The 16,227-nt window shown below is 36.5% G+C and overlaps 1 protein-coding gene across 19 annotated transcripts in view; it reads left to right on the forward strand.

Moving 5' to 3' along the window:
- TRPM3 (transient receptor potential cation channel subfamily M member 3) overlaps nucleotides 1–16,227 on the forward strand; it is a gene marked incomplete at its 3' end in the record, with an annotated part of 506,455 nt that overhangs the window by 239,371 nt on the left and 250,857 nt on the right. For all 19 annotated transcript variants that reach the window (XM_079111999.1, XM_079112011.1, XM_079112015.1 and 16 more), the window contains exons 4-5: nucleotides 8,086–8,299; nucleotides 10,980–11,104. In XM_079111999.1, the coding sequence (XP_078968125.1) occupies nucleotides 8,086–8,299; nucleotides 10,980–11,104 (339 nt within the window). The remainder of the gene's footprint in view (nucleotides 1–8,085; nucleotides 8,300–10,979; nucleotides 11,105–16,227) is intronic.

Genomic DNA, 16,227 nt, shown 5'->3' on the forward strand with positions numbered 1-16,227 from the left:
TATCACATAGACAGAACTGCAACATGTCACAGAACTTCAGTCACCAGACCTAGAGGGCAGAGATGTTGTTAACTTGGAGGCTCAGAATAACCCATGAGGCCATCACACATGCCTATATTCAAGACTCATTTCCAAAGTTTGATTCCTTAATCTAAGATGGAACCTGGTCCATAGGTTTTTGAAAATTACCAAGTTTATTTTGTTTAGGCAAGCTTAAAAAATACTAATTAATCACAATCCTTCTATATCATAGTTGAGGTAAATGGATCCTAGAGAAGCTAAATTATTTTCCCAGAGTCACACAATCATTTAGCAACCAAGTTCTGAAACTCCTTTCAATTCTCTTTCTCTGTCATGTGAGCCTGAAAGAGATTATGATCAATATTTTGTTTGGGAAGCTATGTGTGGGTAATTGAAAAGAAGCTAGTTACTACTAGAGTTATAGCCCTTTTATAAGAATTTTGAGAACTTTTGTAGTAGGATTATAAAATCACTATTATTTAATGACATTAATTAAACTCAAAAGCTATGACAGGAAGTAGTCTTTGTAAAATTACATCCTGGGTTAATAGAACCTTTTCTGAGCCCTTCCAAGGGCTTCATGGCATTCAGGCCTCAATTTCTAGGTTTGACAAGCCCCCATGAAAAGCAATGAAACCATCACTTTACAGAGAGAATTGCAACATAGGAGACATTTGCAGCTGACAGTGAGTGAAGGATTCTGACTTCCTCCTCAATACTAAGCTGTCTCCTACCAAATTGCAAGCCCCAAAACAGCCAGTCCTGGACTAGGAGATGATCTGGCAGCTCATTACGCTACCTTATAACTCTTTAAACCTTCCTGAGAGAACAACTGGGCCTATCAACAAGATGGCAGAATAGGCAGATACTATGTGGTTTCTCAAAGACTCTTGTTTATTCAGGGTTCTGTTGATTAGACAAGGAAGCAGTGCTGAGCTTGGTTATAGACAGACCTTTATTTGCTTACTAATCATCTCTTCCAATTAATGCTGAGCTGACTTGTGAGCCAGGTAAGTTAACCTAATTAAGGACTCCTGTTTAAACCCCACAAGTCATCCACATAATTCTCTTCAGCTTTTCCCTTGCCATTTGGTTCTGCTTATTAGATCAGGTTGAAACCCTTATTATAGTTTTTCATATAATTCACATAATTATTTCTGGCCCTCATTTTCACACTTGCAGCTGTAACTATGGGTCGGATAAAAGTCTTGTTCTCTTAGCTTTGTGGGGATGGGGGAGTGGAGGAATTAAGAGGGAGTCAGGAAGCAAGGGAGCTATCAGCAGCATGACATCCACAACCCGAGGCTCTTAAAGTGCTTTGGGGATTGAATTTGAGATTTTGAAAATTGTCCACCTTTGCATTATGCAAATTTGATTTGAGAATCTTTGACACACACCAAATAGGAAATTAAATGACTCCCTCTGCACACACACACAAAATAGTTGATCACTAGACTGTGGCTAACCAAGCCACTTTACATAAGCATAGTGAAGTTTCTGAGAGGTTTTGTAATAACTCCATTGATTTCAGGTTTCTACCTTGTAGTAATCTCTAGTTCACTGAATTGGCAATAATTTTGGATGGTCTTTCTGAAACTGAGAATAAAACTAGAATGCATCACTTATCTTTCAATCCTAGGTGTGCATCTATAAAGAAGGAAAACCAATCCTTCTCCAGGAAAACATCCCATCTCCTTACCTGTAGAAAAATGTATGCTAAATGATTCTAGCAGAAACTTTATAAGAGCATCCCCTATGACCTACTCATATACTTAGTGACATATCAAATTATTTCTGAAACTTTAGCTTTGAGTTATTGTCATCCACCCCTATAAATACCTGATCTAAAAGGGAAATTGCAAAAACAATATGACATTTTGACTTCCAAAGTTGTGTGGGTCATCAAACTGGAGGTTTAATAACAATGAATGCAATTGCAGATGTTTTCTTTCCAGGGAGATTTTATATCCATTAAATCATCATAAGCATTGAACCCTCACTGTAAAACAAAAGGCTCCATGGGTTTGGAAAGTTAGTATCAGCAAAATTATCTCAGCAGTCTGATGTGACATATTGCTTGGCCACAGCTTTAATTACATGTGCCCATTTGAAATGTGGCTGCAAAGAATTAGGAAATCAGATGATGCCTGTCACATTTCTCAACAGAAAGGAGAATGGGGCAGTTTTCCAACTACAGACTTGAAAGAAAGGCATTATAGACACTATTAAAATAGATTTATCAATGATAAGCCCATTTTTCAGAAAAAAATACTACTTCACAAATACCAAGCAATTATTTCCAAGAATTAATGATGGCCTTACAGTGTTAATCAGAGAATATATCATTGAACATTTCCAAGAGTGTTAGCCACATGTATCATTATTCTACAGCTTGTTTACATTTTCATTAAAATATTTGCATTAAAACAGCTGGCAAAGTTACATGGGTAAAAATTTAGGGCGGAAAAAGGGATTGATAAATTATAAGAGCCAAATTGCTGTACAAAAGCCCAAGTTGAGAATGCCAAAGGAAGATTTTTTTTCCTAATCATTTATATACTTTTATTTTCAAAAGAAAATTTTATTTCAAAATTTATTTCTCTTCTATCATCTTTCATATTAGAGAAGTTGAAGTTTTACAAAGTAGTAACAAAGCTTAGGAGGAATTAATTTTAGTTTGCAGTCAACCTGTAGCACACAGTGTGAAATTCAACGAATCTTACATAATTTATCACAAAATATCAAAAAATGTTAAAATATAGGGGAAGAATTCTAAACCTTATTCTTATTTGTGCATCAAATTATAGCAGGTAATTGATTTACAATGTATATGCACATGTGCATGTAAACTCAACTTTTGAGAGAACTCTGTATTATAGAGTGACTTCATCAAATCTTTCAGGGTTTGGAACAAAGGCTTTTGTGTAGATTTTTGCCAGTCACCCTGATAGAACCTATAAAATAGGAGGACAAAGTTCTTTACTTGTACTTGACTAGGTAAAGAAAAGGATTTTTTTTTCAGGTCAAAATTGTGTTGCTGCTGTTCTAAGTTTATGTATTATTTTCTGATACTTTTTTTCTTTTCTTTTCTTTTTTTTTTAAAGAAACATTCCCATCTGTTCTAGGCAGCAATGACTGCTTCCCTTTCCCCCAGCCCCAGACTTTGCCCACTGGGCCTGGTGAAGAGAAAAGGACCCCCTGTGGTGTTTCTGACACCTCTGTGAGTTCCAGCACTATTGATAAGAGAATAGTAACACATATAATGATGTGGTAGTGAGAATGGCTTTAGAATTTTTAAAAATGCAAAAAAAAAAAAATCACCTGTTAAGCAAAAAGAACTTCAGTTTCAGGCAGTGCAAAACTTCTAGAGTTTTAGTTATCAAGCCTTCTGCCATTCAAGTGAAAGAAAATCTGTAGATTTTATACTTAAAACATTACCCTCACATATGTAATTTTATTTCAAAGTTTGTCATGTGGCTATCAAAATGCATTCTTGTGAGAATAATGCTAGATGTAATGACCTCCACAACACCTAAGAATAGATCAAATAATTCAATTTCAACTAAATCTGGCTTCTATTTTCTATGTAACATTCTATCATTTACCCATCTTGTGTGGGCATCCTGCTACCAAGCATGGATGCTCATGAGAGGGAGGGGAAAGGGTGGATAATTCCAAATATGGGTAAGTTATTTGAACACAGTTTCTCTTGAAATGATAAACTGGTGAACTTTATGGGCTATGTAGTAAAGGAAGCATTAGGTAATCCAGGGCAGGTACTTTTATAAACACCTGTTCCAGTCATTCTCTAGAGACCTAGAGTTGAAAGCAAGAGTATTTTGAAAGGCACACTACTAATCAAAGAGCTAAAACCAAGTTGCTTAGAACTATTGTACACAGAAGTCATATCTATACTTATATATACATACATGTGTATATTTAGTGAATGTAACCTTTATCTGGGGTCTATTGGTGGATTTTTTTCAGCCACATTTGTACCACAATTTAATCAATGCAGCATCCTAAAAGGTGGTCGAGAGAACCCCCATTTAACAAGAGAGGATGCTCAAATTGACCAAATTTTGACAGTGCCAGAGTCTGATGCTACATTGTGCTGCCATCATTGTCCAGGGAGTCCCTAAATGGGAGCACCTCTGAGTAATACCTAGGTGACAAAATTTAATATGCACATTAAGAAGACTCCTTGTTATCTGTAAGATGAATCCTCAGCAATTAATAGTCTAACAAGTGAACAGTCAAAATTGCTTATCTTGACAACCAAAATAGCTCCTAATTTTAAATCACATTGACCATTTAATAGTAATTGACTAATTGCTCTGAACACAACCATTTATAAGTGAGAAGCTGCTGATTTAGCCCAGAATTAACTACAATATTGCCAGCACTTACCAAAGAAACTTACCAAAGTGTCTGATTTGGGGGGATATAAGAATATAATTTAAAAATTAAAATCTTTAGATAACCTCAAAATATTGTTTTATCTCTTGGTTTTAATTATTCCCTTATTCCCAAACTTTTTACTTGAGTTGCTAGACAATAACCAAAAAAAAAAAAAAAAAAAGCAATTTGATTATTTAAATATTTTATTTTAGGGGCTAGGGATGCAGCTCAGAGGTAAAGTGTTTGCTTCCCAAATTATGGGAGACCCTAACCACCAGCATGGGGAGTTCACATAGGATATATTGATTCTGATATATAATATAATCAAAAAGGGATTAGAGGAAGAAGTCCATCTCTTGATGTTTCAGAGAGAGCTCAAGGCCAAAGAAGCCTCTGGGAGACTGTTGAAATCCAAACGGCCATACTTTAAGGAGAAGGCATTCTTAAGGCAGCAGGAGAAGAAAAAGAGAAGCTCCTAGTTGAGAGCACCATTTTAAGAAATGACTCATTAGGACTCACAGATTGGTTATTTGGTTGTAAGTGGAGAAGTATGGGGAAGTTATCTTAGGCCTGCGGTGTGAATCCTATCATTACTGTCTTACTAGCAATGTGCACTTGAGAACATGATGGATGTTTTCTGTTCCCATCAGTAAATTGTAGATGATGCCAACCTCTTTATTATTGAGAGAAGTACATGAAATGAAATATGCAGAGCACATTGCATGTACTGAGCTATTCTGATATCATCATGATATTTTGATCAATAATGTGCCACATATATGATGATGGTCCCATGAAATTATCATGGAGCTGAAAAATTCTCATCACCTAATGACTCATTAAAGTTTTAATGATGAAGCACAACATATATTTGTGGCAACATGGTATAAATAAACCCATTGTGCTTCAAGTATTATAAAAGCATAGCATCTACAATTATGCACAGTACATAATACATGATAATAAATGACTTCCTGGTGTATGAAATTACTACATTATACTTTTATCATTAGAGTGTACTCCTCCTCCTCATAAAAGAAAAATGTTCAGGGTAAAGCAATATGTAAATTAACGTATGTGCATCTGATCCCAGGTACTAACTTCAAAAAGTTACATGAAATTGGTCAAAACTTAATACCTTTCTCCTCTTCCATTCAGCATAGACTTCTGAATGCTATAATTTTGGCTACTTCCATTCAACTGATATACCATTCCAGTGATTTATTTATATCCCTTTTTACCAAAAAGTACACATTTTCATCATTTTATATTTTACAATGAGGGCTTTTTTAGATTTGCCATAAAGTTGTTAAAATCTTAGTTTATCATCGCATTTCACATCCCAGTTTATCTATATTAGATCATATAAGTTCTGCCTGTTACATATACTTTAAAAGTTCCTTTGGTGAAGTCTGCTAAACTCAGTTTGGGCAGTCAGAAAGTATCTGTAATTTGCTCTCATTTTTGAAGGTATTTTTGCTGACTGAACTTCTAGACTGATAATAATTGTTCATGGCACATTGAAGATCCTGGCTTTTGTCATCCATTGTTGCTACTGAGGCATAGGCCATAGGTCTTTTGACTGTTTCTTTGTGGATGATCTTTTCCTGAGGGTTTACCCCACCATTTGATGTTGTCTCTGTATGTCCTCGAATTAGATGTTTTGTAATCCATCCTGCTTAGGATTCACTGAACTTTCTGGTCCTGAGAATTAATATTTTTCAATAATTCTGAGAAATGCCAGGCAATAGCTCTACAAGGATTACCTCTTTCCCATTTTTTTATTTCTACCAAGAATTCTAATTATCTCCTCCAAGGGTCTTCATTTTTCTTTTATATCTTCAATTCCTTTGTCTTTCTAGGTTGTGTTTGTTTTATTTTCCATTCCTATTATCTGTGTCTATCTCCTGTAGTTTAAAGATTGCAATTGTTCTTTAAATCACTCCATTTTAATTTCTAGAAGTTCTGTTTCATTCTTTTTGCAAATGTACATGGTTATTCCTTACTCAAATTTGGTCATCTCATTTGCTTTTAGCATATTAAACATAGCTATGACATATTCTAATTATTTCAATATCTTTGAGAATGTGACTCTGCTGCCTGATTCCTGTTGTTTCTCATTGGTGCTGCTTTGTTTCCTTGCATAGTGATTAGATTTTCTATGGAATGCTTACTTTCCCATGAGAATTATTTCCCACCTGGACTGATGAAACTTTCCTCCACCAAGAAACTGCATTTGCTTCTGCCAATTATCTGGAGCCATTACTCAACCAGAACCATTTTACCTTAAACACTATGCTTGGCATGTCTCAAACCCCATTGATAGCATCAATGTGGACGAAAACCTGTGTGAAGGCCTGCTTGTGTTTAAAAATAATCAGAGGAAGATTTTTCCTTTCCCTTCTACCCAAAACCAAGGTTGAGGTTGACAAGCTTCTTTGCTGGCTTTTTCTGTACATCAGCGTTACTTATTTTTTTCTCCTTGATGCTTCAGGGTGGAGTCCTTTGAAGTATGCCAGCCTTATTCAGGCCTCCTATTAAAATCCCACCATACTGCATAAGGTCATCAAATCAAATGTTCAGGGTGACCAGGGTTTAGACAGACCCTCAGGGTCAGCCCTGCTTTGACATTTTACAACCTCCCCAGTTTACAGCTTCTTTAAGAGTTGAAAATTTCTTCTTCAGGCCTTGGCAATGTATTTATAAAGCTTTTCTCTATTTACCTAGTATTGTTGTTTCTAGTTGGAAACAAAAGTCTTTATAATTAAATGAAGACCTAAATGACTATTTATATGTTTTGGTGTTCATCGTCATATGTATTTATAGCATTTCCTTTTTACATCTTATTTTTAATTGCATCCAGCAAAACCTTGATATATGCGATAAACCTTAAATTTCAATTACCCTATAGAACTAATTACTTCTCTTTAAAAATAAAACATTTTCAGATAGTTTTTAGACTTCAATATAATCTGTCACTTTATTTCAAAATTTTCATTGCATTATGTAGAGTTATAGAATCTTTCAAAAACCTCTCAAAATAGGATCACAAAAATATCTGCATTCAACAGATTTGAAACTGTTACTCATTGAAACATTAGAAATATTTGGCCCATTGCACAAATATAAACAGTGGTAAAATATGAGGATTTTATTTTGAACAAAACTCATTCCAGGAAAAGTTGTGCTTAAATTAACACTTTAGAAAATCAAATAATTTAAGTTTGTAGCAATAGAATTTCAAGAAAACCTTTAAACTCTTCATCGGATGAGGGCTTTTTTTGGTAAAGGACGTGATCGCCCCTTTTAAAAAATCTGATTTCACATGAAACATTTTCTTCAAGTAGCAACACATATAGTAAGACAAGTTGCTACCAGGTGCAGGGTGGAAAATCCTGTAATGACAGCTACCCAGAAAGTTGAGGCACAATCACAAGCTCAAGACCAGCCTGAGTAACTTAGGGAGAACTGTCTCAAAATAAAAGGGCTAGAGATGTCATTCGGTGATAAGGCATGTACAAGGCCCTCAGTTCAATCCAAATGGGGAAGAAAAGCCTTCAAGAGCCCAGCCCGTCTCCCTAATCAATTATTTAATATTTTTAGAATATTTAAATAATATTTTATTATTTTAAATATTTCATTAAATAGCCTTTCTTCTTCTAGTATGTGCGAGTATCCTTTGATACGAAACCTGATCTTCTCCTACACCTGATGACCAAGGAATGGCAACTGGAGCTTCCCAAGCTTCTCATCTCCGTCCACGGGGGCCTGCAGAACTTTGAACTCCAGCCCAAACTCAAGCAAGTCTTTGGGAAAGGTCTCATCAAAGCAGCCATGACAACCGGAGCGTGGATCTTCACTGGAGGGGTTAACACAGGTAACTGGAGTGTGACAGAGAAAGGCAACATCAGGCCATGAGAATGTCATACCTAAGATCATTTTCTAAGCATGCCTTTGTATTTACCCATCTCCCCCCACCTACTTGTGCCCACTCTGCCTGTTTCTCTCTGACTCCTTTACCAAAATGATCACCAAATCATTATTTCTGAGAATGACTTACATGGAATTAACAGGTTGAAATAGTTAATGGTTGACTCTGCAGAATTTGTAAACATGACTAATGGGATTTTGTAGGATGTTTTTAATAGCTCAAGTTGTCATGTAAATATCCAAAAACTTTTTTGGTTGAGGTGCTTGGGGATGGAACTCAGGGCCTGATGCAGCCTAGGGTCTGGTGTGTTTATTTAAAATATTTCATTAAATCATCTCTACACCAATAGGAGACACCTCATTTCAAATTCTAGTTTTTCCTACTACCTAGTGAGTTTCTCTATTGTGATACAGGCATACTTTCCGATTCTTACTTCCACATTTACAGTTATGTGATTATCAATGTGCAATGAATTGAATACATGTAAACTTTATTGCCATTTCCCCAGCCTGAGTCAGAAGTGCCAATTAGCAATTCACAAGTAGGTTGTAATAAGTTAGTGCAAACTCATTACAAGGTTCAAAGTCTATACACAGATGCATTTGTTGTTAGTGGGACATTCTGAACATAACTTTGGACCAATTACTTTTAAATACCTTGTTTTCTCAAATTTTTTTGTTTGTGGTTTGGACGATGTTTAAGAACTGCACTGCAAATTCTAAGTACTTAGAATTTGGGAATCAGACACAGCTGCACAAGCACATTTCAGCAATGAATTGCATGCTGTCTATGCTTCATATTGTTGTGTGAAATCCTGACTCAGTCTGGAAGCTGACATGATCTTAGATTGACCTGCTCAGTCAGCTCTTTACTGTTAACACTCTAGTAATCAAATATATGTAGAGAAATATTCTTTCAGTGGCTGTTCAGGTTTTAGGCCCCATGTTTTGCTCCCTGCTAAGCAGCCATTATCCATCTGTGATTCTCCAGTCATTGGCTTTCCTGACATGCACTGACCAACCCAAAAGTTTCTAAAATTTCAAAAGAAACTCCTACCAATCTACTTCTAAGACGTTGGAACATTATTTTTCTTCTTTTATAAAAGACTTTCAATAGCAAAAGAATGTACAACCTAAATACTGTAAACTGACACATGCCTATAATCCCAGCAACTGAGACAGGAGAATCACACGTTTGAGACCTGACTCTGCAACTTGGCAAGATCCTGTCTCAAAAAGGACTGTAGATGTAGCTTAGTGGTGAAACACCCTTGGGTTCAATCTCCAGTACCAAAAGGTTAAAAAAAAAAATGCAAGGCTATAACCCAGAGTTCATTTCTACTTCCTTCTGGATTTGCCATTCAGTCTAATACCCAAAGTGACAGTTAGAGAACAGGTACTGAAGTGAGGTAAGAGGTAATGAGAGGATTATGGCAGACAGTGGGGTACACCATGAAGCTAAAGTTCTTGTTCAAGGTTGACCCTAAGTTTTGCATATAACCATTAATATTCAGATTTTCATTTTTAATGTGTTTTTAACAGCTGTCTCACTTAGAAAATTCTTAAACTACCAAATGAGAATAATATGCTTCTCCATACTAGCATAATACAACATGGGTTAGTGGCCCTTTATGCTACATTGTTACTTGATTTTTAAAAGGAATTTCTCTCCCATGATTAAAGTGCCTGGTATGTTTATGTGTTTGGTACACAATTTCTGAGCCCTTGTCCTCAAGGAGTTTTACTGTTGGCAGAGTCATTCTTACATATAATTATGAATCATTGCAGAACAGATCAGGTGGCATAGAGCTGCTCAAGTTGTGCAGACTGCAATGTGTAAATGGAATCCAGCTCTCAAAATCAAATCCAACATTTATATAGGAAATGGCATGAGGTATGATGTTTTTGAGGAATAGGCAGAATTTTGATAAGTGAAAACAAAATATATCATAAAAATGATTGTTCAAGAGGGAAGTTAAAAGATTAGAAATTGATTCTTCTTTAAATGGTTTATGAAAAGGTGAGAGGTAGGTTCCCTACCATTTTAAACTGAATTTCTGTTGGGGACAGAAGAGGAAAACAATTAGAATGATGAAGATTAAAGTTGTATTTATTTTTAACAAATTTTCTATGGAGTAAGCCAACATCGATAGGTTTGCCACATATGTATTGTAAATAGAAAGATGAAATTAAGACTAATAAAATGTGAGCTAAGTAAGTATTCAAATGATCCTGACTCAAACACACCTGTAGTTTAGATTTAGTATCACATTATATATGGCACATTTTTCCAGGACATACTTAAGGTGTTGATTCTAAGTCACCTGAACAAACTGTTAGGCTTACAAGAAAAAACTAACTAAAATAATTGTATTTATTCTTATATACATGCTTTCATATAAATACAAATAAGAAAAGCATTACTAGAATTTGTATCAAGACTGGCAATTATATCCGGCATATAATTTTATGTTCTTGCCTAAAGATGTGTAATTTGTATAGAAATGTGTCAAAATTGTACTTTTGATGCATTTCACCTTGGGAGAAAGTTGTCACAATTTCCTTCAAAATGATATAAGGGTCATTGCTTTATAAAGCAAGATTAATACTTCCTTCTCCGCCCCCAGGTGTCATTCGGCACGTCGGGGATGCTTTGAAGGACCACGCATCTAAATCTCGAGGGAAGATATGTACCATAGGCATCGCCCCATGGGGAATTGTGGAAAACCAAGAGGACCTGATTGGAAGAGATGTAAGTACTGGGGGCTGCTCCTTTACTCTTGTGCTAGCTCCTCTGGGAGAAGTCATGTAAAGTTAATATTCATAATGTGTTAACACTCTTTGATATAGTTTATTGGGTGACTATTATTTTCCAAAAAATCTGTGTAAACCCTGTGTCATTTATTCTAATCAAGAAAAGTAATATCAATCACCCCATCTCTGCTTGAACAAAGTACTAGTCTTTCTTTTCTATCAAACTCTGCAAGCACATGTCGTATGGTTATATTAAAACTACCTTATAGCATGTAACACTTGGCAACATGAACTCACTGACACGTGAAATAGGGCCTCTTCTCACCCCAGGGCTCCAACATCTATTATTTGAGTGCCTCTTGCCCAGCTCAAGATTGCTGCAGAGATAGTTTTCCCATTGGAGTCTGTGTCTTCCTTGGTCAGCCTTTTTTCTTTTGTGCTAAATGCTTGGTTAAAGTGTGGGTACAACTAAATTCTTTATTTTGCATCAAGTTCAAACCCCCTTGCCCAATTTCAACATTCCTAGCCTCTATTTCCAGTTCTGAAGTCCAAGGCCACATATTGACCAATTGATCAACAATTTTGTCCAGAAACCCAGAGCATTTGGTCCTATTTTTTATGAGTTATCATCTTAGTTCTGATCCTTCTAGGGAACTCATTTTTTTAAAACAGTAATATTAACAGTCTCCCTTATAGTATTTTTCTCTCCCATCAACCATGAGAATTTTTTCCTCTATAACACTTAAACAGATCACCATACTTTATGTGCTCATTTTTCCTCCAATAATTGTAGCAATTTATCATTGTTCTCTATGAAATCAATATAGTCATTCCTTTCCAATTAAGACCTGCCAAAGAGTATTTAAAATATGCTAAGTTTTATCCACATATGTTGAAGTCTGTCTGTTCCCAAAAGGAAAAAAATGAGAGAGACTAAGAAGCAACTATTCTTACAGTTTTTTGGTTTCGTTTTTTTTGATGAAACATTTCAACTCAACACAATATATAGAATTCTTTAAATGTCAAAACGCAAGCAGTAATTAAATTCTTTAACTCCCTCAGGACCTTTAAATGACAATTTGTTAACACCGATGTGTACATTTAGTAAGTATAAAAATGCTAATTTATCCAGAAGACAATACTGTTTTATGGTATACATATCTAAGTATTATGTAGACAAAACTGATTAGAGAAGTGTTATTGATTTTTTCAGAGTATCTGGAATTAGTACTTCATGGAATATAGTTGGGCTAATACTGACCTTAGATTTCAAGTTGGCTTTTAAGTGAATGCCAACTTATGAACCAAAACAAATAAATTTCCTGAAAAATTCAAACATGCTAAAATGACCTCAACACCAAACACATTTACTACTGCATTTTAATGGCATGTATTCATAGCTTCGGGATCTCTATTGTAAGTTTAAAGAATTTTTCAGTGAGTAGGGGCTCATTTAGAACTCTTATTTCTGTACCGGGGACACAATAACAGTGATAACCCTAGTTGCCTAAGCATTTTTGTGTTTGTTGATCTTATAAATCTCAAATGGTTATTAGGGTAAGATAGTACTTCTATCACATGCACTTGCCTTGCACATTGAAAGAATCCTTCTTGATACTTTTTCTCCCATTTCACCTCCTTCTCATGGTCCTTTTTAAATTGTCATTGAATGATAGCAGAAACTAATACATACCAATGGGGTTAGAGATGTTTAAGTGTGCTAATGAAAAATGGTCTTAATCCTAGAACCAAGGGCAAAAACTCAAATATTCAATAAAATGTATGCATTCATCCTCCCTGCTCCCAGGGCACTACTAAAAGCAATCCATTGCTCATGAAGAAATAGGTGAGCTGACAGAGACCAAAGTGAAGAGGAAATGACAGGGCTGAATAGGTGTCCAGCATTCACCTGCTATTCCACAAAGAACCAAACAAGTATATACGTTATGAGGCGAATTACATGGGAGAACCCTGGAAATCAGAGAGACTGGAACCTTGTGAGATTGAAACCTGGAATAAGAGAAATAAAATGCCCTATTATCTGTTATCTCCTCTCCATAGCCAAGCAAGGGGGAATCTCCACTTTGCAGAGATAAGGGCAAGAGACCCAAAAAACTATCAGTAATGCTATTGGCAATCCTCACAGGCTTGCAATCCACTTAGGTAAGTAACCTGAAATCTGATCAGTAGCATTGCTTTGGATAAAGATCTCACATCATCTCCCACTGAATACCCAAGGTGCTCTAGCCACGAACTGTGTTGAGAAGCAAGCTGTTGCCTGAGCCTGAGATGTGCTAGAGGTCAAACTGCTGCCAGGTGTTCCACCTCATCAGCTGATAGGTAGTTGTCTTTAAAATTCAAGTTATCCTGGCAAAGTGACTGACCTAAGCCTAGTAGGTGCTGTATGGAGATGGGTGTTGTGACGCAGAAGGGAATGGAGAGTGACGGCATTGAGAACCAGAAGCTTGGGTCACTTTCCCTGAGACCAAGAGCATATAACTGTGTGTGGACTCGTTGCCTTCATAGTTCCTGCTGCCCCTGCACCAGACCCAGCTGTCTGTCCTTGACAGGACTGGGGAAAACACCATGATTCCACAGCTACTACTGGGTGCCAACAGCCAAGAAGGGTCAAGAGAAACTTTGGCACCATCCCCACACACGCACTGCCACCAGCTGAGAGGCACACCACAGTTTCACTGCCACCACACCTTGTTTGATCACACGCTGCCATCTGGACTGGGTATGAACACTAATGTTGCAGTTCATACCACTGTCTCTCCCCATGTCATGGAAGTGACTCAGGTCCCTCACGACTGCTGGTGCTACCAGTGCCAGAGCCCCTTGCCAGCAGCTGAGCTAGCATCAGCTGTGTGTGAGGAAATCCCCATCACCAGATAGGGACCAACACTCCTACTGTAGGAGCAGTCCCAGCACCACACGCTGGCTGCACCATGCCTGCAAGTGTGTTCCATTCTTATGTGACCAACAGAAACAAGGGGTCTCTCTTACTTCATCACAGTATGTAATACCAAAGTCATTAATCACAGCCAAAGAGGCTAGAGAGAGACTGCACTACAGGAAATAAGGTCAGCATTGCATAACAAACTGACAGACACCCCAAAGACACATCTTCAGGAGAAAACTTATTACTAAGATGGATGCCTCATCAAAATGATAGATACTTGATTCGAAAGATCTCAGAAAAGTTGCTATATTTAAGAAGACTGATAAAGAATTTAAAAGAATGAGTATTTTAAAAGCTCAGTGAGATCTAAAAGACTACAGGTAAATAGTTCAATCAAATTAAGAAGAAGAAAATGCAGGATATGAATGAGAAATTGAGCAGAGATTTAGAAGAACCACCAAATATTGGAAATGAAAAACTCAGTAAGTATGTATGTGTGTATACACACAGCTGAAAGACTGAACAACAGACTAAATGAAGCAGAAGAAGAAATATCTGTACTTGAAGACAGATCTTTTTACTTTTGAACATCAAAAAGTCACTATAGAAATAGGGAAATTTCAAAGTCGAAAACAGAAGCACAGACTACAGAAAATTATGCCATGCAGCAAATATAGTGCCAAGAAGAAAATTTATAGCAATAAGTACCACTTCAAAGAAACAAAGATTTCAAATAACCTAACAGTGCATCTCAAGCATTTAGAAAAGCAAAAACACACCAAACCCAAAAATATGACAGAGCAGGGATAAGTAAAATACACACACACACACACACACAAAAAAAAAAAAAAAAAAAAAAAAAAAAAAAAAAAAAAAACACCGTAAGAGAGAGAAGACCCAAGTAAAACTAAAGTTGAAAGTGGAGAGAAACATTATAACTGATACATCAGAAATACAAAGGGTCATAACCAAAATTGAACCATGAAGACAAAAAAAAAAAAAAAATGGAATAAACTAATAACAAGTAATGAGATTCAAGCAGGAATATAAAGTCTTCCGAAGTAAAGTCCAGACCAGATGGCTTCACTGTTGGATTTTACCAAACATTTTTTTTTTTTTTCCTTTTAAAAAGGAAAAAAAAAAAAAAAAAAGGTTTATTGCTTTGCTAGCAAAGAAGAAGCACAGGGGACTCCCATCTCAGAGGTTGTGGTTCTGTCCATCAAAAGGAATAGATGGCTTTTAAAGAGCTGACTCAAAGGCTACATTCTATGTGTTCTCTGTCTGGAGCTGTCATTCACTTGTTAATTTGGGAGGCAGTCATTTCTGAGATCTTCTGGTGCCATCCCCAAAGTCTGAATTAGTTCATTCCTGTGGTGGGTGTGTACTCAGGGACAGATGACTCTGCCTAGGATGGGGAAGAAAGGTAATCCTGTTTCCCCTGAGATTAGGGAGGGGGAGAGAATATGGAGCAGGGAGAGAGGAAGAGAAAGAAACATGTCCTTTTAAAAATAAGTCGCAGTGGCAGAGCAGCAAGGCCTCTATTCAAAACATCAAGTGGACTACTGTTACATTTCCCCACTGTCAATTTCTACATTCCATTCTATAGAAAAATGGGTGACGGCAACTCCTTACTGAAAGAGGGCAAAGTTGGTGGATGTAACCCAAAGGCCTTGTCTCTATCAGGTGGGGCATGGACAGTTAAGGGTATTCTGCATCAGGACAGTCCAGAGGTACAGAGTGGCTGGTGACTGGACAAGGCATACACAGGGCAAGGACCATGCAGATGGCCAAGGGTGTCACACTTATATTGAGTTCAGTTTCTTTTTCCTTAAAGTAGACCATGATTCAAAGAGTTCTGGATTTTACCGAATTTTTAAAGAACTAATGCCAGAAGTTCTTAATTAAAAAGGATGGAACCCTTTCAAACTTATTTTATGAAGCCAACATTAACCTGTAAACAAAAACAGACAAGGACACAAGAAAATTGTAGACCAATATTCCTGATGAACACAGATGTAAAAATGATCAACAAAATACTAACAAATCTATCCAACAGCACATCAAAAAAATCATTCGCCAAAATCAAGTTGGCTTCATTCCAGGGATATAAGGATAGTTTGACATATACGAATCAATAAACATATCACATCAACAGAATAAAGGATTAAAAAATCACATGATCACAATAACAGATGCAGAAAAAGCATTTGATAAAA

Source organism: Sciurus vulgaris (genome assembly GCF_902686455.1).
Source record: "Sciurus vulgaris genome assembly, chromosome: 15".
Lineage (NCBI taxonomy): Eukaryota > Metazoa > Chordata > Mammalia > Rodentia > Sciuridae > Sciurus > Sciurus vulgaris.